The sequence below is a fragment of the Pseudophryne corroboree genome, chromosome 3 (assembly GCF_028390025.1).
Source record: "Pseudophryne corroboree isolate aPseCor3 chromosome 3, aPseCor3.hap2, whole genome shotgun sequence".
Classification (NCBI taxonomy): domain Eukaryota; kingdom Metazoa; phylum Chordata; class Amphibia; order Anura; family Myobatrachidae; genus Pseudophryne; species Pseudophryne corroboree.
Window position 1 is genome coordinate 564,947,932 of NC_086446.1, and position 27,394 is coordinate 564,975,325.

General features: G+C 45.5%; 1 protein-coding gene across 1 annotated transcript in view; it reads right to left on the minus strand.

Moving 5' to 3' along the window:
* Positions 1-27,394, minus strand: part of LOC135057340 (lysosomal alpha-glucosidase-like) — a 138,637-nt gene that overhangs the window by 57,648 nt on the left and 53,595 nt on the right. The window contains exons 9-11 of the mRNA XM_063963230.1: positions 24,810-24,923; positions 13,908-13,992; positions 1,908-2,025 (exon numbers count right to left, since the gene is read on the minus strand). Coding sequence (XP_063819300.1) covers positions 1,908-2,025; positions 13,908-13,992; positions 24,810-24,923 — 317 coding nt within the window. The remainder of the gene's footprint in view (positions 1-1,907; positions 2,026-13,907; positions 13,993-24,809; positions 24,924-27,394) is intronic.

Here is a 27,394-nt window from a genome sequence, read left to right on the forward strand (position 1 = left end):
CGGGGCTGGAGATAACAGAGGCAGTACGGAACCTGCACAGCGGCAGGTGCCCCACAAAACTGCAGCTAAGAAGCGTGGAGTGTGCTAGAAAGTGACGCTCCTCCGCGCCAGAGAGCCCCTGCTGAGTATGCTGATGTGGGGGGTCAAGCACACAGTGAGCCGGTGCACGTCTGTCTGTATGGCATACCCCCTCACCCACCCCCATACCTCCCAAATGTCCCGTTTTTCGCGGGACAGTCCCATTTTTTGGGGTCTGTCCCGCTGTCCAACCCGCGGGTCGCAGTGTCCCGCGGTGGGGGGGCAGTTGAAAAGCTCCTGTACTCGTTCTGCTTAGCAGAGCAGCAGAGCAGCGGTGAATAGTGGAGACAGAGGGAGAGGGGGCATCAGGGGGTACGGATTAAGGGGGGGTTCCAGCAGCAGAGCCGGATTAGGGAGGGGGTGGGCAGGGGGTACGTACCGTTGGCCCCACAGTTTTAGGGGGCCCCCCGGCTCGAGTAGCTCTGTCCCATCTCAGAAGCTCCCCCGTCCTGCCAGCAACAGCGGCAGCATTGTGCTACAGTCAGCACACGCTGCTGTGTATTGGCAGGTCTGTGGTGTTACAGGGAGGCAGCAGTCTCCCTGCTTTCTTCTGCCTGTGCGGGTGTGTAGGGGGGAGCGACCACCCCCTCTGGATTTAGCCCTAACTGAGGGGCCAAAATCCCATTTAAAAAATAAAAATAAAAATCGGAATTTGCATAAGGGGGCATGGCCGCGCGTCCCCGCGATTAGGCCACGCCCCCAACCCCACAGCAGGCACAGCAATGAGATAGGGCTCCACTGTCTCAAGTGCCCTGGGCCCCCCGGACTCATAATCAGCCCCTGGGGGCATGCCAGCAGCTCACAGAGCGCTGGGCATGCCCCCTCACTGACGAAAACGGGGCCCTCCCGTGAAGCCACGCCCCCTTTTCGCCGAGTGTGTGTGTGTGTGTGTGTGTGTGTGTGTCCCTCCTTCTGCCTGAAGAAAGCTCCTGAAGAAAGTTGGGAGGTATGCACCCCTGCCTGTGCCATGCCCATACTATCTGCTTCTGCTCCTAGTCTCCTGTAGATTTGGCCAGATCTGTGACTCATTTGACTAACTCCGCCCAGTCTTGTGACTCCGCCCAGCGTTAGCAAATGAATCACAAAGTCACAGAATAGGGCTATTATATAGGAGATAGCCAGTGGTTTAAATAAGTGGTAGAAATGTATGTGTTTATTGACTGAAAATGTGTAACATTTGCAATTGCATATTTGCCAACTTTTCCTGTAACTACTGAGACAACATAAGCCCAGTACATTGTACATTTTGAACTTTGAAAAGCAAAGCATTAAACTGAATATGTTAGAAGAGAAATTATTCCTCATTATACAGTAGTTATAATTACAAATAATACATATCTGAAGTGATTTATGTAGGGTCAGGTACAACTGGTCATACAGCTAGTTGTTAATTTAGATTTATGGTGAAATATATCTTTCAGATAGCAGTAGTCAATTTCTATATGATACATACAGTAATTATTGATAAATATTGAAAAGACATAACAGTACATGGATGATTTTTAAGAATATGTTTGATTTAAGCATTTCATTCTACATACAGTATTTTTGCCATACATGTACCAATGTGTAGTCATTGTTTTATCTTTTAAACAAAAGAACGATTTCTGTAACTAAGAGAGACATGTACTAAGCAGTGATAGAAGTGGAGAAGGGAGACAGTGGAGAAGCTGCCCATGGCAACCAAGGAGTTGCTCTGTATACTTTTAAAGTATGCAAATTAGAAATGTTACATCAATGCTGATTGGTTGCCTTGGGCAACTTCTCCACTGGCTCACTTCTCCACTTTTATCACTGCTTAGTACATGTCCCCCTAAATCCTCACTTACTTATGGGATGCGATGGCTTCAGTGAATCCATACATGTTGTGAAGGTTGTAATGTGATGAGAGGTGCTGGTGGCTGGAAGCACAGATGGTAGTATCACGTAGCTTGCCCCCTACAACGGCTGGAAGAAAGACAAATGTTGGTAAAAGGGACCTACAGGAATTCATGAAAGAAAATGGTATATGTAAAGCTCTGTCTGAAATGAGTCCAATTTCAGTCCGCACACTACATCGAGCTAGGAACTATGGCGTTACCTAGGGTTCCACATAGTAATTATCACATTTATTACTTAATTTGTTTATAGTATTATCTATTTTTAAAATTGTATACTTATTTATAAATGTCAGAATATACATTCTATTCTATTCCCTTTTCCATTGGTTAATATGGCCGCTGCAATCCATTCAGTTTTATAGTAATATACTAAGGATCAGAATCCATACAGGCATGTGTTATGCAAAAACCTGTAAAACAAATGAAAATTGTATCCCCCCCCCTCTTCCCATCTGTTACTGATTTACAAGTTGAATGGGTTCCATCCTCTTCAGTCCCTGCAACATCATGAACCCCCACAAAACCTGTGCTACTACACCTCCTGGAGCCATGCTGTGAGAGGCCACTTGGAAACACTCTCTCTAGAAATAAATGGGCTGATCAGTCTGGGGCTGTTTGCTGTCATCTGTCACAACTGGTTCAGCCTAGTGCTGGCTATTGAACAATAGGGTGGGGGGGGGGGGGGGGGGGGGGACACACCATTTGTTTCCACCCCTATTTTTACTGCCAGCCGATGCTCTGAAGCCTGAGGCTGATTATCATTTGGGGGGGAACCCCACACCGTTTTAATTTTAAGGTCATAGTGACCTGTAAAGTGTTCACACAAACTTGCCTGCCAGAGTCAGGATTAATTGGGTGGTTTTGCGGTCTCTGTGATGGGTTCTAAAACCACCGCACAGTAAATCCCGTGTTTTTATTTCTCTGCTGAAAAGAACATCAATGATGAGCCGACATTTTATTATGTTCTAAACTTTGTATTGTCAGTGAATTCCCATCATATTTGCCTTACGGAAATCAGCTGATAGCAAACCCGCCAGAAATCTATAAACTGATGCTTAGTAAAATAAATATAGTCCTAAGTGTGCAATATATGCATCCTTTTTCCTCTTCGGGAGAAGCACTAATAGAAAATTCTGCTGGCCAATGGGTGGGGCCAGGCTTTCACGTCATCATTAGGCCCCATCCCCACAATGGGACAAATAGCTGCAATTTGTGCGCCTATGGCTAAGAGGCGGGGTTTAATTATGCAAATTGCATCATTAAGTCCTGCCTCATCTATACGACGCAGCAATTATGGTCATTTTCTCCCCATCCTGATGCAATTTTTGTTTATACAGTATGTAGTTTGTGATACAGAAGACACAATTGTTCCTCATAGTATATTTTAATGTAAGTGTATTTTAAACATTTATGCACTGTTTACCTGTTTTTATCATAGTTTTATATGGAATTTGCAAATACAGCAGCTGGATTTATATAAAAATGACTCTATATTGATCTTAATACTGGAGAGGAGTCTATATACTGTATATATTGTATATTACACCTGGATTTTACTATAACATTGACTGTGTAAGGTCCAGTGTCATTAAAGTCTCATTTTGCTATAAATGTAATAACATACAAACATTTACATTCACCACCTAATAAAGTTAATAAATATATTTTTTGCTTTCACCCTTGTACTATAACATTATTTTACTGAGTATTCATGTCTGTCTTCTGATGTGTGCTTAGTATTATTATTATTATTATTCTTTATTTATATGGAATCACAAGGGATCTGCAGTGCCCATTACACAGTACATAATCAAATGAGCAAATAAGTAAACAGCACTTACAGTTCAATGTATGTTTAATGAGAACAATCAGCCATGAGGGCCTGATTCCGAGTTGTACGCAAACCCAATGGCAGAACAGGTCCTACATAGTAGCACACAGTAACTTTAAAAAGTTAGGAAGTATGGATGATATACTTTGTACATTTGATGCTTTCATTTTTCTACTGTGCGTAAATGTTAACGCTCTTCTAAACTATAATTTGATTTGTCCTTATTTAATGCTTACATTAATTATGAGAGCGTGGAGAGAACTGGACTGTCTTTATTTCATGTAACTCTTTTGGGAGTTTTAAACTTTGTTTTACATAAGGCAGAGTCTGCTACATTGCAAATGGCAGGAGCAATGTACATCTATTTAAAATGACTGGACATTGGGTCTGATTCCGAGTTGCATGCAATGCCAAGGTTCCTGTAGTTGAGAGATATTTTGGTATTGTGAATGTGCAATAATCCCTAAAACATGACATGGTGCATGCATTCCCACCATAGGCGTGCGCACGGGGGTGTCTGGTTGCGCGCAGGCACCCCCTAATGTCCGGCCCCCCCCGCACGTCACGCCTGCGATCCAGTCATCGCTGTCTGTGTGCTGCTGTTGTAGCAGTGCTACTACAGTAGCACACTGATAATGATGATCGGATCACGTGCATTGCTGCCCGGGCTGTTCCACAGTCACTCCCTCCCGCTGCACCGCCGGTCAGACGGACTCACTGGGGTATATTTACAAAGCTCCCGATTTTGACCGATTTGGTGTTTTTTCATCAATGTGTCATCTCGGGAATTTACTAAACTCAAATCTCGGCAGTGATGAGGGCATTCGTATTTTTTTTTAAGTCAAAGAAAAAAAATACGAATGAATACACCATCGGTCAAATACGGCTGTTATTTGATACAACTCGGTAATTTACTAAAAATTCTATTTCACAAACACTGCCGGCAATAGGCAAACACTGCCGTGAAAAAATACAAATCGTAAAAAAAAGCAGTTTTAAAATTGACCTGCTTTTTTTTACCGTGTTCTGATAGGCATGCACGGATCCGTGAGATCCGTGCATGTTTATCAGTGGTAAGGGTGTGAAAGGGTTAAATTTAAGGAAAAAAAATGCGTGGGGTCCCCCCTCCTAAGCAAAACCAGCCTCAGGCTCTTTGAGCCGGTCCTGGTTGAAAAATATGGGGGGAAAAATGACAGGGGTTCCCCCATATTTGATCAACCAGCACCGGGCTCTGCGCCTGGTCCTGGTGCAAAAAATACAGGGGACAAAAAGCGTAGGGGTCCCCCGTATTTTTTGTACCAGCACCGGGCTCCACTAGTCAGAGAGATAATGCCACAGCCGGGGGACACTTTTATATAGGTCCCTGCGGCCCTGGCATTAAATCAATAACTAGTCACCCCTGGCCGGGGTACCCTGGAGGAGTGGAGACCCCTTAAATCAAGGGGTCCCCCCCTCCAGCCACCCAAGGGCCAGGGGTGAAGCCCGAGGCTGTCCCCCCCATCCAAGGGCGGCGGATGGGGGGCTGATAGCCTTGTGAAAAAATAAGAATATTGTTTTTTGTAGCAGTACTAAAAGTCCCTGCAAGCCTCCCCCGCAAGCTGGTACTTGGAGAACCATAAGTACCAGCATGCGGTGGACAAACGGGCCCGCTGGTACCTGTAGTACTACTACAAAAAAATACCCCAAAAAAACAGGACACACACACCGTGACAGTAAAACTTTATTACATACATGCACACCTACATACACACATACTTACCTATGTTCACACGAGGCTCGGTCCACTTCTCCATGTAGACTCCACGGGGTACCTGTAAAAAAAATTATACTCACATAATCCAGTGTAGCAAGTGTCCTCTTTATAATCCACGTACTTGGCAAAAAACAAACCGGAAACCTGAACCACGCACTGAAAGGGGTCCCATGTTTACACATGGGACCCCTTTCCCCGACTGCCAGGACCCCCCCTGACTCCTGTCAAAGAGGGTCCCTTCTGCCAATCAGGGAGCGCCACGTCGTAGCACTCTCCTGATTGGCTCTGCGCTCCTGTACTGTCAGTGAGGCTGCGCACTGAAGATACAATGTAGCGCATAGGCGCTCCATTGTATCCAATAGTGGGAACTTTGCGGTCAGCGGTTGAGGTTACTCGCGGACAACCGCTGACCGCAAAGTTCCCACCATTGGATACAATGGAGCGCCTATGCGCTACATTGTATCTTCAGTGCGCAGCCTCACTGACAGTACAGGAGCGCAGAGCCAATCAGGAGAGTGCCACGACGTGGCGCTCCCTGATTGGCAGAAGGGACCCTCTTTGACAGGAGTCAGGGGGGGTCCTGGCAGTCGGGGAAAGGGTTCCCATGTGTAAACATGGGACCCCTTTCAGTGCGTGGTTCGGGTTTCCGGTTTGTTTTTTTGCCAAGTACGTGGATTATAAAGAGGACACTTGCTACACTGGATTATGTGAGTATCATTTTTTTCACAGGTACCCTATGGAATCTACATGGAGAAGTGGACCGAGCCTCGTGTGAACATAGGTAAGTATGTGTGTATGTAGGTGTGCATGTATGTAATAAAGTTTTACTGTCACGGTGTGTGTGTCCTGTTTTTATGGGGGTATTTTTTTGTAGTAGTACTACAGGTACCAGCGGGCCCGTTTGTCCACCGCATGCTGGTACTTATGGTTCTCCAAGTACCAGCTTGCGGGGGAGGCTTGCTGGGACTTTTAGTACTGCTACAAAAAACAATATTCTTATTTTTTCACAAGGCTATCAGCCCCCCATCCGCCGCCCTTGGATGGGGGGGGACAGCCTCGGGCTTCACCCCTGGCCCTTGGGTGGCTGGAGGGGGGGACCCCTTGATTTAAGGGGTCCCCACTCCTCCAGGGTACCCCGGGCCAGGGATGACTAGTTATTGATTTAATGCCAGGGCCGCAGGGACCTATATAAAAGTGTCCCCCGGCTGTGGCATTATCTCTCTGACTAGTGGAGCCCGATGCTGGTACAAAAAATACGGGGGACCCCTACGCTTTTTGTCCCCTGTATTTTTTGCACCAGGACCAGGCGCAGAGCCCGGTGCTGGTTGATCAAATATGGGGGAACCCCTGTCATTTTTTTCCCCATATTTTTTCAACCAGGACCGCCTCAAAGAGCCCGAGGCTGGTTTTGCTTAGGAGGGGGGACCCCACGCATTTTTTTATTTATTTTTAACACTTTCATTTTTTTTGAAAGGTGCACAATGAAGCCCTGCACGGATCTCACAGATCCGGCCGAGATTCATTGTGTTAATGTCGGCAGTGTTTTACTATTCACTCCCGTAAAACACTGCCTGAAAATACGAATGACATCGACATCGGAAAACTCAAAAATGCAGAAAACGACAGCATAGTAAATGAGTCAAAAAATGAGTCAGTGAATTCAAAAAGTTGCAATTTCACACATTCGATGTCATTCGTGTTTGAACTTTAACCTCATTCAGTAAATTACGAATTTTAGTAAATATAGTATACCCCACTGTTGTGGGTGGGTGGCTGACCGCACAGCCCAGGCCACCCACCGTCATGCTTCATTGTGGGTGGGTAGCTGGCCGCACAACCCAGCCCACCTGCCATATGCTTCATTGTGGGTGGGTAGCTGGCCGCACAACCCAACCCACCTGCCGTCATGATCCGATTCTGCGGTGTGACGTCAGCACGTCACACCGCGCGGCCTCCCTCTCTTCCTTCCAGCCCGCACTCAGTCGCTAGTGCAGTCCTTCGTGTGTGCCCTGCCCTGTTCAACAGCCCAACACACGCTAGGAGGACTGTCTGGAGCCTAGGACTAGACGCCGCTGGAGGAGGACTGTGATGGTCTAGTCTGGACACAGCCTTCCTGTCTGAGCCTTCAGAGTGTGAGTGAGTCAATACTTGAATGATCACTCACTCACTGTGTGCACCAGGCAAAAGACTGAGAAGGGTTTAGGGCAGCCAGAGGTGGGGGGATAAAGTTCTGTATGAAAAAAATAAAGGGTTATTACCTTATTCTAAAAATGTTATATATATATATATATATATATATAAATAAAAATTTTAGAATAAGGTAATAACCTTATACATATATAATATATATACACTGCTCAAAGAAATAAAGGGAACACTTAAACAACACAATGTAACTCCAAGTCATTCACACTTCTGTGAAATCAAACTGTCCACTTAGGAAGCAACACTGATTGACAATCAATTTCACATTCTGTTATGCAAATAGAATAGACAACAGGTGGAAATTATAGGCAATTAGCAAGACACCACCAATAAAGGAGTTGTTCTGCAGGTGGTGACCACAGACCACTTCTCAGCTCCTATGCTTTCTGGCTGATGTTTTGGTCACTTTTGAAAGCTGGCGGTGCTTTCACTCTAGTGGTAGCATGAGCCGGAGTCTACAACCCACACAAGTGGCTCAGGTAGTGCAGCTCATCCAGGATGGCACATCAATGCGAGCTGTGGCAAGAAGGTTTGCTGTGTCTGTCAGCGTAGTGTCCAGAGCATGGAGGCGCTACCAGGAGACAGGCCAGTACATCAGGAGACGTGGAGGAGGGCAACAACCCAGCAGCAGGACCGCTACCTCCGCCTTTGTGCAAGGAGGAACAGGAGGAGCACTGCCAGAGCCCTGGAAAATGACCTCCAGCAAGCCACAAATGTGCATGTGTCTACTCAAACGATCAGAAACAGACTCCATGAGGGTGCTATGAGGGCCCGACGTCCACAGGTGGGGGTTGTGCTTACAGCCCAACACCGTGTATGACGTTTGGCATTTGCCAGAAAACACCAAGATTGGCAAATTCGCCACTGGCGCCCTGTGCTCTTCACAGATGAAAGCAGGTTCTCACTGAGCACATGTGACAGACGTGTCAGAGTCTGGAGATGCCAAGGAGAACGTTCTGCTGCCTGCAACATCCTCCAGCATGACCGGTTTGGCAGTGGGTCAGTAATGGTGTGGGGTGGCATTTCTTTGGGGGGCCGCACAGCCCTCCATGTGCTCGCCAGAGGTAGGCAGACTGCCATTAGGTATCGAGATGAGATCCTCAGACCCCTTGTGAGACCATATGCTGTATGCTGGTGCGGTTGGCCCTGGGTTCCTCCTAATGCAAGACAATGCTAGACCTCATGTGGCTGGAATGTGTCAGCAGTTCCTGCAAGACGAAGGCATTGATGCTATGGACTGGCCCGCCCGTTCCCCAGATCTGAATCCAATTGAGCACATCTGGGACATCATGTCTTGCTCCATCCACCAACGCCACATTGCACCACAGACTGTCCAGGAGTTGGCGGATGCTTTAGTCCAGGTCTGGGAGGAGATCCCTCAGGAGACCATCCGCCACCTCATCAGGAGCATGCCCAGGTGTTGTAGGGAGGTCATACAGGCACGTGGAGGCCACACACACTATTGAGCCTCATTTTGACTTGTTTTCAGGACATTACATCAAAGTTGGATCAGCCTGTAGTGTGTTTTTCCACTTTAATTTTGAGTGTGACTCCAAATCCAGACCTCCATGGGTTAATAAATTTGATTTCCATTGATAATTTTTGTGTGATTTGGTTGTCAGCACATTCAACTATGTAAAGAACAAAGTATTTAATAAGAATATTTCATTCATTCAGATCTAGGGTGGTCATTCCGAGTTGTTCGCTCTGTAATTTTCTTCACATCGCAGCGAATTTCCGCTAATTGTGCATGCGCAATGTTCGCACTGCGACTGCGCCAAGTAAATTTGCTATGCAGTTAGGAATTTTACTCACGGCATTACGAGGTTTTTTCTTCGTTCTGGTGATCGTAATGTGATTGACAGGAAGTGGGTGTTTCTGGGCGGAAACTGGCCGTTTTATGGGTGTGTGTGAAAAAACGCTGCCGTTTCTGGGAAAAACGCGGGAGTGTCTGAAGAAACGGGGGAGTGTCTGGGCGAACACTGGGAGTGTTTGTGACGTCAAACCAGGAACGAAACTGACTGAACTGATCGCAGTTGCAGAGTAAGTGTGGAGCTACTCAGAAACTGCTAAGAAGTGTCTATTCGCAATTCTGCTAATCTTTCGTTCGCAATTTTACTATGCTAAGATTCACTCCCAGTAGGCGGCGGCTTAGCGTGTGCAAAGCTGCTAAAAGCAGCTTGCGAGCAAACAACTCGGAATGAGGGCCTAGGATGTGTTATTTTAGTGTTCCCTTTATTTTTTTGAGCAGTGTATATATATATATATATATATATATATATATATGCAAAACAAATGAGGCGGCACTCGAAGTCTGATACAAATAGTAAATGATGTATTGGCATGGTAGGGGATTTGTGCACACATGTGCAATAGTTGTGTGCTTATTCGTATAAATTGATTTTATTTTAATTCTTTATATAATTATATTTGTAGTAGCTGATGAGCTTAACACTTGTCCTTTTTTAATATTGGATTTTATACTTTATCATGTTTTGTGCACTGATTAACATTTGGGCACCATTTATGAATTATTGTGTGTATGTTTTTCAGTGTTTCCTTGGCAACCGAGCCGGGTTCCATGATGTCACATCCGCCCGGCTGTGGGCAGCTGATGGGACCGCGGGAGCACAGCGGGCGGTCAGGCATAGCGTTACCATGATCACCAAGCCGAGCCCCGTCGCGTCACTTCCGCCCCGCCGCCGGAAGCCGGAGGTGCCTGAACGGAGCCGCGGGCAACGTGTCGAGGATGCACGCTGGTGGGGGAGGATCATGGGGTAAGTTGGGTATTTATTGTTCACATGTTGCACTGTTTAGATTGTTCTGAGGAAGGGGAGCACGTCCCCGAAATGTCAACTCTTTTGCCAATACATCATTTACTATTTGTATCGACTCTTTTGCCAATACATCATTTACTATTTGTATCAACTCTTTTGCCAATACATCATTTACTATTTGTATCAGACTCATTTGTTTTGCATTGGTATTCTGGGGCAGTTTCCCGGGTGGAAAGCACAGGAGCAAGGAATTTTTTTGCCATTATAGGAGTGCCGGAGTTTCTACGTGGGGTATATATATATATATATATATATATATATATATATATTAGCTGAGCCAAGCAATCAGTAGTTTCCTGAGTGCACCTATAGTCTATAGGTACACTCAGTAAACTACTGATTGCTTGGCTCAGCACATACACACACGTCGCACTCACATACTCAGGAAAAATCAGCAGCCGGAGTGTCCACCGGATACCAAGGTATCATAAATATAGAAACAGTCCAACAGGGGGCACTCTCCAGACTTCTATATATAATGAAGAATAATACATTTATTGAACATACTCAACTTGCACAGGTTACTCCCCAAATGTTTCCGCTTCCGTTTGGGAAATAACATGTGCAAGTTGAGTATGTTCAATAAATGTATTATTCTTCATTGTATATAGAAGTCTGGAGAGTGCCCCCTGTTGGACTGTTTCTATAGTGCTGCAGCCTTTCACTGACTATATATCTTTATATTACTGAAGGCATTGACTGCTAATACATGGTGCTAGGCACGCCACTCAAGTCGTGCACCCCCTAATAAAATGTTCTGCGCACGCCTATGATTCTCACTGTGTGTATGCGCAGTTGCGATTGAGATGCATAGTATCAGAAATATACAGAAAATGTGATGGCATTCCCAGGTGGTGACTTGGAGGTGACTATATAGGTCTTATGGGCTTGTTATGGGAGTGTTGCTGAACTGGTTACATACAGAGGCACAGAATTGCCCATGTTGGAGGTCATAGACTGCACCTGCCATAGGGCTAGTCAAGTTTCGATGGTGTGACCGGTTGTGGCATCTAAAGATGCAGAGAGCGGTATTACAGCATCTATAGACACTTGTACACCAGGGTAAGCGCTAATACTATCATTAAGAAAAAGTATTGTTTACTGGTGCAAAGGTATTTGATAAATGAGTTAATTATATAAAGCTGCCTCCTCAAAAGGGTATTGCAACATCACATAAAGACAAGATTACTGTTAGCGGCGGGTCGCGCCGGCTCCCGGCCGTTGCTGGGCAACGGGGCCAGCGCGTCACTTCCGCCGCTAACTCCCTGCTCCCGGCCGGTTGCCTAGCAGCCGAAGACGCCGGGGCGGCTGCCCGGCACTGCAGTCCCGGCTGTTACTAAGCAGCCGGGACGCCATGCGCTGCGCACCAGCTAACATCTAGATACTTAGGATCTGGGGCTGGGCTAACTGCTGATTGGGTTACAGGGGGGTTGTATGGGAGCCAGATTAGGACATTCCCGCCGGGATAGCTTCCTGTGGAGCTGTGTTCTGCCCCTGGATTGTTCCTGTGCAGCCAGTTAATCCTATATCCTGAGTCCTGGAGTCCGGAGCCTGATCATTGGAATTTTATCCAGCCTTCCAGTCCTGTTATCCTGTATCTGCAGCCTTGGGGTTCCTGTTCCTTCTGCGTGCACCTTTGCCGGTGTCGTGTGGCCGTATTTATTCTTACTTTCTGGCTTTTGTGTTTCTCTGCGGAGGTTTCCGCTATTGCTGTCCTCACCGAATTACGACGGTGTCGTGTTTGGTGTTCGGGCAGCATTACCTTGGTTACAGTTTTGTTGGCGGCCGTGCCGCACATATACTAGTTTATTGTTTTTTAGTGGTTTCCCCCTATTTTCTTGTGTGTCTGTCTTAGTTAGTTTTCCCCTTGTTCTCTCTCTGTCTCGGTTAACGCCTTGTCACCTACTAAGACCGGGGGGCATCGGAGTCGGGCAGACCTAATCCGCCCGTCAAATGCGGCTGCCATGGGCCAAAGAAACCATAGTCTCGCAGGCGTTGACCGACCGCTTGGGAGAGACAACAGAGTCAGGATTCCCTTTAGGTATTGCTATGTATCCCAGTTCTGTCGCAGCTTCACTCATCTGTACTTGGAACTCTTCTGCTGCCACCCTATCTCCTGGGTTCCAAGAACAGAGAACCTAACAACTACTGATATGTAAGAAAGGAAGGGCATGAATATTAGATATTGGCAGAGTGTGTATGCAGTGCAATATTTTTGTTATCTAACCAACTGATCATAAAAAAAACCATATAGCAATATAACAGTACTATCAATACATGTTCAGCTCAAAGGGCTATAATCCTAAAAAACAACTTTAAACTTGTAACAGTTCCATTACAAATTGCACAATCGTTGAAATTGCAGTATCCTTAATAGGAATATTGGGGGTAATTCCAAGTTGATCGCAGCAGGAAATTTTGTAGCAGTTGGGCAAAACCATGTGCACTGCAGGGTGGGCAGATATAACATTTGCAGAAAGAGTTAGATTTGGGTGGGTTATTTTGTTTCTGTGCAGGGTAAATACAGGCTGCTTTATTTTTACACTGCAATTTAGATTGCAGAATTAACTCACCACACCCAAATCTATCTCTCTCTGCAAATGTTATATCTGCCCCCCCTGCAGTGCACATGGTTTTGCCCAACTGCTAAAAAATGTCCTGCTGCGATCAACTTGGAATTACCCCCCTTACCTCTGTGTTTTAGATAGAGATTTTGCTTTACAAAAATATTTTTCCAGTGGGTGATGTGAGTAAAGAAACACATATATGTGCACGCTGCTAGCATTAGCATAAAGCCGCAAATGTGGCTACAGCAACAGATGCTAAAGCACTGCAGCCACAGCAATCAGAATCAGGCCCAGGGATGTTTGATCTGCAGTCCAGAGCTAAGATGTGGCCATGTGCCCCTCTGCAAAATATGGGGCTCCATCCAATTAACCACGAGTAAGTGCGGCTGTATGCCACACTTACAGTACCACAGGACTCAGATTTTTGTTCGGAGCCCCAACGGGCTGTGTACAAAAATCTGCATGTCTGCAGTGGAATCAAGCTTGGGCAAATTACATGCCGCTGCAACAGCAACTTGCTCCTTTCATGGTTAATTGGGTTGACCTCATGGAATACCATTCAAAATGATTCCCCCTACTGTTCTCACTCTGCCCACTGAAAATATATGAACTGTACAGAATGGAGATGTAACGTACCTCCAAGGATGATTCTGCACTGTGTCGCCACCGTTTTCAACTTAGTAAATGAGGCCCATAGAGATAGAACTTTGTCAGTATCAGACACTTTTGATCCCGAGTTATGTTGTTGAAACTTACCAGGGACATATGGAGGGTTTTCTAGTTTGTTGTCTGGACAGTTATCCACTGAGCCATGAACATTATTAGCTGGTTCATTCATGTCCTATGACAAAGAAAGTTATTAGGTGCAGCTATTATAGCAGTGCCGGATTACCAAATAGGCAGAGTAGGCACCGGCCTGTGAGACTCGCGACAATGTGTCAAAATGATATTGATTTGATCATGAAAGAAAAATTACAATCAAGCTTTTTTAAATTGTTTCTAAAAGATAGAAAAAATTAATCAACTCAAAGAAATGAAAACTTTACATTAAAGACTATGAGGTGTATTCAATTGATGCCGGATCCTTTCAGACGGAAATGATCCGACATTAGAGTATTCAATTAGTGGGCAAATCCAACAGGATTTGGGCATTCCCGACAATGCCAATCCGACTTTTTTTCAAGTCAGATTTACATTGTCGAAAATGGGGCTAAAACATGTTGGATTTGGCCACAAATCCGACAAAACACGTGGATCCACGGATAATCCACCGATCCACGTGTTTTCCATCAAGTCAGAAAATTGCCAACCTCTTAGAAAAACGGCAGCCAAATTGAATAGGTCGTAACACTATCCGACCTAAAAAAAGTCGGAAACTGATGTCTTTCCGACAAGACAGCAGTTCCGACTTGCATTGAATACCCCCCTGTATAGTATATATATATATACTATATTAATGTAATATACCCATTAACAACTTAAAGTACATAAACCATAGACATCAGATTCACATTAGTTTCCTGATCGTAGACTGTTGGTTGGTAAAATTAAATTAAAAGTATTAGGAGATACTTTGCAGCCCCCCCCCCCCAAAGATTTTTACTGCCTAGGGGTCTCCACAGGGTTTAATCTGGCACTGTAGTACAGTACAATATTGGGTCACCAATATACTATGAGACATACAACAAAACGAATATGCAAGACAAAACCATTTTATAACTCATTAAGGGGCAGATTTATCACCATCCGCATCTAAGGATACGGATGTGAGGTGATAAAATCCACCCAATTCACGATACAATTAATGATTACATCACACGGATGTATCAATAATCACATACAGGGACAGAGATTGCGAGAATGCTCTGTCCCTGCGATGGCACTCCGCAGCACTATTGGGGTATTTTTCGTGAAAAATACCCTGAGTGTGTGCTGCACATGTGCCACTGCTACACCCGGCACCACCCTACCCATCGCGATGACTGCACCCGCGGGCGCCGAGACTCCCCGACCACTGCACTACTCACCAGCGCTTCCAGTCATCGGGGCTTCCTGCTCTCGTGACCTCCAGAGCAATAAAGAGAGCTGCCGCTTTGCAGCATAACTGTACAGCAGAGAGCCCCGATGACCGGAAGCCCACACCGGAGCACCGATCACCGGACCCTGGGGAAGTGAGTATTTATGAATTTTATTTTATTTTTTTATTATTTTTCACAGTGATCAGCTTGTGTGTCCATCGGGCACACATAGCTGTTCACACTGCCGGCTCCATGCACTGCTTTCTCTGCCTAGGGGCAGGGAAAGCTGTACAGAAGTACAGACTCTGCAGTGTGCTGAAGCTAGCGTAATTTTAACAGTGCTTACTGCTTTGGGTTTTTTTTTTTAGTAGATTTGTGCATATTGCATTTCCCATTATAAGTATGGGAAATGCGATGTGGTTACTAAAAAAATGACAATTAAAGGGTTTGGAGCAGTTTTTCCATGAAAAACTGCTCCAAAAGCCCTTAAATATATTCAGGCGAAACTAAAACAATGTCAATGGGATGTGAAAACTGCCATTTTCACATTATTTTTGTTTAAAAAAAAATAAGAATTTACTTACCGATAATTCTATTTCTCGTAGTCCGTAGTGGATGCTGGGAACTCCGTAAGGACCATGGGGAATAGCGGCTCCGCAGGAGACTGGGTACAAAAGTAAAAGCTTTAGGACTACCTGGTGTGCACTGGCTCCTCCCCCTATGACCCTCCTCCAAGCCTCAGTTAGGATACTGTGCCCGGACGAGCGTACACAATAAGGAAGGATATTGAATCCCGGGTAAGACTCATACCAGCCACACCAATCACACCGTACAACCTGTGATCTGAACCCAGTTAACAGCATGATAACAGAGGAGCCTCTGAAAAGATGGCTCACAACAATATTAACCCGATTTTTGTAACAATAACTATGTACAAGTATTGCAGACAATCCGCACTTGGGATGGGCGCCCAGCATCCACTACGGACTACGAGAAATAGAATTATCGGTAAGTAAATTCTTATTTTCTCTGACGTCCTAGTGGATGCTGGGAACTCCGTAAGGACCATGGGGATTATACCAAAGCTCCCAAACGGGCGGGAGAGTGCGGATGACTCTGCAACACCGAATGAGAGAACTCCAGGTCCTCCTCAGCCAGGGTATCAAATTTGTAGAATTTAGCAAACGTGTTTGCCCCTGACCAAGTAGCTGCTCGGCAAAGTTGTAAAGCCGAGACCCCTCGGGCAGCCGCCCAAGATGAGCCCACTTTCCTTGTGGAATGGGCTTTTACAGATTTTGGCTGTGGCAGGCCTGCCACAGAATGTGCAAGCTGAATTGTACTACAAATCCAACGAGCAATAGTCTGCTTAGAAGCAGGAGCACCCAGCTTGTTGGGTGCATACAGGATAAACAGCGAGTCAGATTTTCTGACTCCAGCCGTCCTGGAAACATATATTTTCAGGGCCCTGACTACGTCCAGCAACTTGGAGTCCTCCATGTCCCTAGTAGCCGCAGGCACCACAATAGGCTGGTTCAAGTGAAATGCTGAAACCACTTTAGGGAGAAATTGAGGACGAGTCCTCAATTCTGCCCTGTCCGTATGAAAAATTAGGTAAGGGCTTTTATAGGATAAAGCCGCCAATTCTGAGACACGCCTGGCTGAAGCCAGGGCTAACAGCATTACCACCTTCCATGTGAGATATTTTAAGTCCACAGTGGAAAGTGGTTCAAACCAATGTGATTTTAGGAATCCCAAAACTACATTGAGATCCCAAGGTGCCACTGGAGGCACAAAAGGAGGTTGTATATGCAGTACCCCCTTGACAAACGTCTGTACTTCAGGAACTGAAGCCAGTTCTTTTTGGAAGAAAATCGACAGGGCCGAAATTTGAACCTTAATGGACCCTAATTTTAGGCCCATAGACAGTCCTGTTTGCAGGAAATGCAGGAAACGACCAAGTTGAAATTCCTCTGTAGGGGCCTTCCTGGCCTCGCACCACTCAACATATTTACGCCAAATACGTTGATAATGTTGTACGGTTACATCCTTCCTGGCTTTGATCAGGGTAGGGATGACTTCATCCGGAATGCCTTTTTCCTTCAGGATCCGGCGTTCAACCGCCATGCCGTCAAACGCAGCCGCGGTAAGTCTTGGAACAGACAGGGTCCCTGCTGGAGCAGGTCCTTTCTTAGAGGTAGAGGCCACGGGTCCTCTGTGAGCATCTCTTGAAGTTCCGGGTACCAAGTCCTTCTTGGCCAATCCGGAGCCACGAGTATAGTCCTTACTCCTCTCCTTCTTATGATCCTCAGTACCTTGGGTATGAGAGGCAGAGGAGGGAACACATACACTGACTGGTACACCCATGGTGTTACCAGAGCGTCCACAGCTATTGCCTGAGGGTCCCTCGACCTGGCGCAATACCTGTCTAGTTTTTTGTTGAGGCGGGACACCATCATGTCCACCTTTGGTTTTTCCCAACGGTTCACAATCATGTGGAAGACTTCTGGGTGAAGTCCCCACTCCCCCGGGTGGAGGTCGTGTCTGCTGAGGAAGTCTGCTTCCCAGTTGTCCACTCCCGGAATGAACACTGCTGACAGTGCTATCACATGATTTTCTGCCCAGCGAAGAATCCTTGCAACTTCTGTCATTGCCCTCCTGCTTCTTGTGCCGTCCTGTCTGTTTACGTGGGCGACTGCCGTGATGTTGTCCGACTGGATCAGCACCGGCTGACCTTGAAGCAGAGGTCTTGCTAGGCTCAGAGCATTGTAGATGGCTCTTAGCTCCAGGATATTTATGTGAAGTGATGTCTCCAGGCTTGACCACAAGCCCTGGAAATTTCTTCCCTGTGTGACTGCTCCCCAGCCTCTCAGGCTGGCATCCGTGGTCACCAGGACCCAGTCCTGAATGCCGAATCTGCGGCCCTCTAGAAGATGAGCACTCTGCAACCACCACAGGAGAGACACTCTTGTCCTTGGAGACAAGATTATCCGCTGATGCATCTGAAGATGCGACCCGGACCATTTGTCTAGCAGATCCCACTGGAAGGTTCTTGCGTGGAATCTGTCGAATGGGATTGCTTCGTAAGAAGCCACCATTTTTCCCAGAACCCTTGTGCATTGATGCACTGAGACTTGGCTTGGTTTTTAGAAGCTTTCTGACTAGTTCGGATAACTCCCTGGCTTTCTCCTCCGGGAGAAACACCTTTTTCTGGACTGTGTCCAGGATCATCCCTAGGAATAGAAGTCGTGTCGTCGGGATCAGCTGCGATTTTGGAATATTGAGAATCCAACCGTGCTGGCGCAGCACTATCTGAGATAGTGCTACCCCGACTTCCAACTGTTCCCTGGATCTTGCCCTTATCAGGAGATCGTCCAAGTAAGGGATAACTAAAACTCCCTTCCTTCGAAGGAGTATCATCATTTCGGCCATTACCTTGGTAAAGACCCGGGGTGCCGTGGACAATCCAACGGCAGCGTCTGAAACTGATAATGACAGTTCTGTACCACAAACCTGAGGTACCCTTGGTGAGAAGGGTAAATTGGGACGTGTAGGTAAGCATCTTTGATGTCCAGAGACACCATATAGTCCCCTTCTTCCAGGTTTGCAATCACTGCTCTGAGTGACTCCATCTTGAATTTGAACCTTTGTATGTAAGTGTTCAAGGATTTTAGGTTTAAAATTGGTCTCACCGAGCCGTCCGGCTTCGGTACCACAAATAGTGTGGAATAGTACCCCTTTCCCTGTTGTAGGAGGGGTACCTTGATTATCACCTGCTGGGAATACAGCTTGTGAATGGCTTCCAATACTGCCTCCCTGTCTGAGGGAGACGTCGGTAAAGCAGACTTTAGAAAACGGCGAGGGGGAGACATCTCGAATTCCAATTTGTACCCCTGAGATACCACCTGAAGGATCCAGGGGTCCACTTGCGAGTGGGCCCACTGCGCACTGAACTTCTTGAGACGGGCCCCCACCGTGCCTGAGTCCGCTTGTAAAGCCCCAGCGTCATGCTGAGGACTTTACGGAGGCGGGAGAGGGCTTTTGTTCCTGGGAACTGGCTGTTTGTTGCAGCCTTTTTCCTCTCCCTCTGCCACGGGGCAGAAATGAGGCGCCTTTTGCCCGCTTGCCCTTATGGGGCCGAAAGGACTGCGCCTGATAATATGGCGTCTTCTTAGGTTGAGAAGCTACCTGGGGTAAAAATGTGGATTTTCCAGCAGTTGCCGTGGCTACTAGGTCTGATAGACCTACCCCAAATAACTCCTCCCCCTTATAAGGCAATACTTCCATGTGCCTTTTAGAATCCGCATCACCTGACCACTGCCGCGTCCATAAACCTCTTCTTGCAGAAATGGACAGAGCGCTAACTCTTGATGCCAGTCGGCAAATATCCCTCTGTGCATCACGCATATATAGAAATGCATCCTTCAAATGCTCTATAGTCAATAATATACTGTCCCTATCAAGGGTATCAATATTTTCAGTCAGGGAATCCGACCACGCCAGGCCCGCACTGCACATCCAGGCTGAGGCTATTGCTGGTCGCAGTATAACACCCGTGTGAGAGTATATACATTTTAGGATATTCTCCAGCTTTCTATCGGCAGGTTCCTTTAGGGCGGCCGTATCAGGAGAGGGTAGTGCTACCTGTTTAGACAAGCGTGTGAGCGCTTTATCCACCCTAGGGGGTGTTTCCCAACGTGTCCTATCCTCTGGCGGGAAAGGGTACGATGCCAATAACCTTTTAGGAATTATCAGTTTTTTATCGGGGGAAACCCACGCCTCATCACACACTTCATTTAATTCCTCGGATACAGGAAAAACTACAGGCAGTTTTTTCTCACCAAACATAATACCCTTCTTAGTGGTACTTGTATTATCAGATATATGCAATACATTTTTCATTGCTTCAATCATGTAACGTGTGGTACCAGGTGCTGATTACCAAATCATTAAATAATGTTTAATAAAAATCAATTAATGTCATAAACACATATTAAAATCAAATATAATAAAACAAGCCTCATGTGCCAGTGATATGACCAAATGGAGAACTTTCCATGGACTCTTGTTAAGGCCAGATGGTAATGAGTATTCCACTGCGTTAGAATATCATATCCTGCATGGATAGCCGTGTAATAGTTACCAGATCCCAAGTGGAAAAAGGCAGGGAATCCCACCTAGCGCGGTGATGATAATTCTGTCCTGCGCAAATATGAATGGCGGTTCTCCCTTTTTATTGAATGTCCACAGGTATGGATCGGTCTCCGGATGGGTGAGCGTGAGATGGATCAAAGCTCTGTGGACCACTGCGGGTTGTCCCAAACGTCAAAATCCAACTTTAAAAGTAGCAATGGATGTTGGATTCCATAGACTCACTGGCCTTGGCGACGTCCTGGTCATGGACTGGCAAGCTAACGCGTTACACTGTCTGTTTGGCAGCTTTATCAAACCTTTGATAAAGCTGCCAAATAGACAGTGAAACGCGTTAGGTTGCCAGTCCATGACCAGGACGTCGCCAAGGCCAGTGAGTCTATGGAATCCAACATCCATTGCTACTTTTAAAGTTGGATTTTGACGTTTGGGACGACCCGCAGTGGTCCACAGAGCTTTGATCCATCTCACGCTCACCCATCCGGAGACCGATCCATACCTGTGGACATTCAATAAAAAGGGAGAACCGCCATTCATATTTGCGCAGGACAGAATTATCATCACCGCGCTAGGTGGGATTCCCTGCCTTTTTCCACTTGGGATCTGGTAACTATTACACGGCTATCCATGTAGGATATGATATTCTAACGCAGTGGAATACTCATTACCATCTGGCCTTAACAAGAGTCCATGGAAAGTTCTCCATTTGGTCATATCACTGGCACATGAGGCTTGTTTTATTATATTTGATTTTAATATGTGTTTATGACATTAATTGATTTTTATTAAACATTATTTAATGATTTGGTAATCAGCACCTTGTAGCGCTGTTATTATATTGTTTTGTGTTTCTACATGTGGTGACTGACTATCACCTTGATTTAACAGCTGCTTTAGGAACACAGCTCTGTTAAAGCGCCCGTCAATTAAATATATACCTATTTATTGGTATATTTTTTAATTCTTTTTGCCATGTAACGTGTGGCCCTAGTGGAAGTCACGTTTGTCTCCTCATCATCGACACTGGAGTCAGTATCCGTGTCTGTGTCTGCCATTTGAGGTAACGGGCGTTTTAAAGCCCCTGATGGCGTTTGAGACCCCTGGACAGGCACAAGCTGATTAGCCGGCTGTCTCATGTCGTCAACTGTCTGTCGTAAGGAGCTGACACTGTCACGCAGTTCCTTCCACAAGCTCATCCACTCAGGTGTCGACTCCCTAGGGGGTGACAACTGTATAATAGGCAATTGCTCCGCTTCCATCTCATTTTCCTCCTCAAACATGTCGACACAGTCGTACCGACACACCGCACACACACAGGGAATGCTCTGATAGAGGACAGGACCCCACTAGCCCTTTGGGGAGACAGAGGGAGAGTATGCCAGCACACACCAGAGCGCTATATATATACAGGAATACCACTATCAAGTGTGCTTTTCCTTTATAGCTGCTGTTAATATAAAACTGCGCCAAATTAGTGCCCCCCCTCTCTTTTTTACCCTTTTCTGTAGTGCAGGACTGCAGGGGAGAGTCAGGGAGACGTCCTTCCAGCGGAGCTGTGATGGAAAATGGCGCCCGTGTGCTGAGGAGATAGGCTCCGCCCCCTTCTCGGCGGCCTTTTCTCCCGCTTTTTTGGCAATTCTGGCAGGGGTTAAAATACACCCATATAGCCCTGGGGGTTATATGTGGTGTATTTATGCCAGCCAAGGTGTTTTACATTGCTGCTCAGGGCGCCCCCCCCTAGCGCCCTGCACCCTCAGTGACCGGAGTGTGAAGTGTGCCTGAGCAACAATGGCGCACAGCTGCAGTGCTGTGCGCTACCTTGTTGAAGACTGATGTCTTCTGCCGCCGATTTTTCCGGACCTTTTCTTGCTTCTGGCTCTGTAAGGGGGCCGGCGGCGCGGCTCCGGGACCGAGCTCCGAGGCTGGGCCTGTGTTCGGTCCCTCTGGAGCTAATGGTGTCCAGTAGCCTAAGAAGCCCAATCCACTCTGCACGCAGGTGAGTTCGCTTCTTCTCCCCTTAGTCCCTCGATGCAGTGAGCCTGTTGCCAGCAGGTCTCACTGAAAATAAAAAACCTAAAACTAAACTTTTCACTAAGAAGCTCAGGAGAGCCCCTAGTGTGCACCCTTCTCGGCCGGGCACAAAAATCTAACTGAGGCTTGGAGGAGGGTCATAGGGGGAGGAGCCAGTGCACACCAGGTAGTCCTAAAGCTTTTACTTTTGTGCCCAGTCTCCTGCGGAGCCGCTATTCCCCATGGTCCTTACGGAGTTCCCAGCATCCACTAGGACGTCAGAGAAAATTGTTAATAAATATGCCCCTTAGTAACCACATAATTTGCGGACACTAATACATACTAATGTAATAGCCTGCATCAGTGAGTTTCTGGCAAATCTGCCTATGTTTTATAGGGGCAATCGGGGTCGGACTGGCACACAGGGGTAGCAGTGACACCCCCAGTGGGCACCACTGCCTGGGGGCCCACCGCCTCCTCTAGGGATCAGATTTGGACTTGAATTATACATTATGCATATGTTACATTAAGCTGAAAAGGACAATGGTGTACTTTCCACGATGCATTGCTGTTATTAATCTGGTACATTATAATCCATGCACTAGCAGTATTTACTATATATTTTATGAAGGGGCCCAGACCATGCACTAATGGTTAGCCAAGTCTCTAAGCATGGGCCCCTATTACTGCATTTCCCCAGTGGGACCTTCATGCAACAGATCGAAACTGGGGGCAGTTATTTAAATATCAAAACAAGGTTGGTCTTGCCTTTTAAATGATTGCCCCTTTAACCCCTAGTTTTTTCACCCTTGTGCTGAGACCATTTTCTGACGTTGGTGCTCAACATATTCCAAAATCAATATCACTGGTTATTTTTTTATGCAGTACCCACACAAATGATACCTTGTTTTTGTTTTGTTTTTCAGAATACTGTATTTTCAGAAAATACAATTAGTCTTTTTATTTATTCTAACATATCAAAATGAATTTAACCCAAATGGGCAAAAATGTGTTTTTATTGATATTTCAAGAAAGGGAACCAAATGCAAACATAATTTTGGTTTTGTCTTAGAAATAGAATCAACAAAAAGAAATACTTTGTGGTTTTGTTTCGCCAATATACTACCTTTCCAAAATAGAAAAAAAATCTGTACTTTATTGGAAAATGCATGTTTTATTTTTCAGATTTTCATTGCCTCTGTTTAAACACTGCCTACTGTATGTTAAGGAAGAATTTTATAGGCCAACAAGGACTTCCATTTTAAAGCTAAATAACCTACCGCATTAAATGAGGGATTACTTTTTTGATTTAGCGCACAGTGGGGGAGATAAGGGCTATAGATCCTCTCCCATCCGTGGCAGAGTTTTATTTTTTTTACATTTATTTTATGGCAGTCTGTCCAACTTCATATCTTCTGTTAATAACTAGCACAGGCATCAATTCAAGGCAAGATTGACAATGGGGCAGATGGAGCTACAGCTCACAGCCTCCAAATAAAAATAGACCCATCATCATGGCTGCATAATGTTGACCAGCTGCCTAGATGGCCATGCAGTCGGCATAAATCTTAAGTATTAATATTGTAGTTCTAGTTTTTTTTTTAAAATATGCAATTTTTCAATTTTTACGTATTTAGGGAGATAATGGGACTGATAGTGTAGTGGGTGTACACAGCTACGTGACTCTTGCCACACCCACACAGCACTGGATACAGCTCCTCCCCTTCTCAGTATAGGCCGTGGAACCTTTTTAGCCCTGGCCCATGTGGCTCTTAATCCGGATGTGGGCACCACTGTAGGATATTTTCTTATCAATAGCACTATTGGTGAGCTGGCCGCTGCGCTCATATCCTATTAGCAGGAGGGATATCAATTAATAATGTGTAAATAATGATGTGAATACCACCAGCACATAATAAAAATCATGTATTCAATTTGTGCTTGGCAGCATGCTTGGCCAGATGATGGTTCATTTAAAAGTATATTTTTTTCATTTTGGGTAAACAGCAAACAATAAAACGTTGGGGGTAATTCAGAGTTGATCGCAGCAGCAAATTTGTTAGCAGTTGGGCAAAACCATGTGCACTGCATGTGGGGCAGATATAACATGTGCAGAGAGAGTTAGATTTGGGTGGGTTATTTTGTTTCTGTGCAGGGTAAATACTGGCTGCTTTATTTTTACACTGCAATTTAGATTTCAGTTTGAACACACCACACCCAAATCTAACTCTCTCTGCACATGTTATATCTGCCTTCCCCCTGCAGTGCAAATGGTTTTGCCCAACTGTTAACAAATTTGCTGCTGTGATCAACTCTGAATTACCCCCACTGAGCAGTAAGTCAAGCAAATGAAAATGCACATGTTCAGATTTCTTTTATGATATTTAGGTATTAATATTTAGGTAAATTATTGAAACTCAAGACTGTATTTGTCAGGATTTTATCAGGATAATTATACCATATAACATATGCTGTTACTTACAATCCACAGCCCATCAAAATGAACCTTTTCATGGAAAGCCTTTATCATGTCGTGCCACCAGTTATGGGCTTCAGGGTTTGTGAAATCAACAAACACAGTCAGTCCAGGCCAAACCTACAAGAGAGAGTGATAATAAGGCTCATACTTCTTATAGATAATCAACACACACAGGATATTTATGTGGTTTATTTGACAGTTTAGTGTGCTTAGATTTCCTGAATTTGAAGTCACACAAAAAAAAAAAAATCATAAATCACACTCCCAATGTGTATGCACAGAAGGCATAGAAACCACCTCATATATTAAGCGTGGCTTGGGCTTGACAAATTGACACTTTTTAGTAAAGACATGGTTCTCACAGGCGGGATAGCTCAGAATGCATTCTGTTTGAGGAATCTTGCCTGTCAGTCCTGCGGAAAATGCATAAATATATTAAAAATAAACATCCTTTCCATTATTTCAGAGCTCAAGCTGTTCTTGGACAGGAGAGGGTCTAAAAAAATGATTGCTGCCTCCACACCTTGACTAGATCTGTCCAGCGCTGAGTTGCTCTGAGCCCCACCTGATACCAGCGGCCAATTAATACCATGATAAAAGTATGAAAAAAAGAGTCCAAGTAATTCTGCCACTCCAAGCACCAGAGTGCATACTAGCACTCGTTATGTAACAAGTGTACTATTTGCTCTATATGTAAAAAATAAAAAAAAATGTGCCCCCACAGAAATTGTCTTATGAAAATAATGAATATATGTGGGCCATAGACTTGTATAAATGATACTAATTATTATCACCCCCAGCAGGCCCGGACTCCTTTACTAGCAGTCAACCCCCCCCCCCCCGATGGTGGCTTTGCTTAGGGATATACAAACTGCAACACACTGCATACAGTTTAAGCTTTTAGGGGCAGATGTATTATACCCGCACATACCGTAGCACTTCCTTCTTCGTCTCTTTACCGAGACACAGCAGGAAACATCTCAGGTGCCGAAGTGGGGGGAGTGAAAAACTCTCCCCTCTGGCGATCCGTGCTAGAGCCAACATCACATCAGCACTGTGTCTCACCCCCAGGCCAGCTCCACTGGGCACGCGCAAGATCTCTATTATTGCAAGATCTTCTGTGCAGCCCAGAGCCAGGCAGCCGCCACAGCCAGGGACAGAGCTGTAGTAATGGGGTAACGACACCTGCAGTTGATGAAATCTATAGCTGCAGGTGTCGGAATGGTCAACGCAACTGACCGTTAATACATTGCACAGCATATCGGCATGCTATCTTTTAGATAGCAGTGCCGATATCCTGTACACAGGGGTGCATAGCCACCTTGCACACACCACCGCTGTAATACATGGGGGGGGGGGGGGGGAGCGGTATGAGTGCACATAATGTGCACTGATGCCACTTCCCCCCCATAACACATCTACCACTCAGACTCCAAAGTGCAGGGTAGTAAATCCTGCGGTTTGGGCTGTTTTCCAATTACAGTATGTGGCCATTTTCAAATTGCTTCAAAAATCATTCTTTAGTAAATCTACTCCAAAAAATAGTGGCAGCATGTTTTATTTATTCTTACTGCAATACCTTTTTATTATACAGTGTGTTCATTTATACAATTCTGATAGCTACTTTTGTATCATATGCAGAAGACCATAGTAACTCTGGGGGAGATGTACTAAGCAGTGAAAAGAGTGAAGTAATCCAGTAGAGAAGTTGCCTGTGGCAGCCAATCAGCTGCTACGTATAATTTTTAAATGTACCCGCAAAGCTGATTGGTTGCTTATGGCAACTTTTCCACTGGTCCACTTCTCCACTGATTAATACATCTACCCCTTTGTCATCGCTATTAATAAAAAATATATTATTTACTCTTTTAATGCATGCCGCCTTACTGCTGTGATTTAGGTTAGTTAAGAAATATATAATAAATGGCAGTAAAACCATTGATGAAAGACTGGTCCTGGTTGACTGCCTGTTTATAAGTCAGAGGGCTTACTTGACATTAACTCATTTCGGTGTTGAGAGCCCCTCAGGAGGAGTCCACTTCAAGAATTAGTTAAATATAATTCATGTGGATTATAGGCCTGATTCAGAGATGTGCACAGTGGAGCAATTATTTACCACTGCGGGCGCTCCATAGCCACACTGTGCAAGCAATTGATTAGCACACCCAAAGAGGATTTATTTGCAAAATGTGTGATAGGTAGTCAGCATTTGGGGGAGGTAACAGGGGAGGTGAGAAAAGCAAGGCTTGTCAGGACCGTTTTCTGAGCATTCCAAAGTCATATTCGCTTGCAGCTGGAGAGCCCCAGAAAGTTAGGAGAGCCGCTCTGTCTGATACTGCATAGATTTACTCTGAAGGCCGATGGTCGACCCAAGCACATTCGATGTTTCTGCTTATGTACGTAACTAAGTAGTAGATGTGGGATGTCAGGATTTGGAATATTTGTGTATACGACTCTGTCTCAGAACTAGATGGACTTGGGTTGGAAGAATACGTAAAGCTGGAGGGTTTTATATACAGATGTAACCACGCTAGCTAGAGTGGGGAACAGTCTAGGGACTGATGACCAAGGAATATTGGACTGGTTCT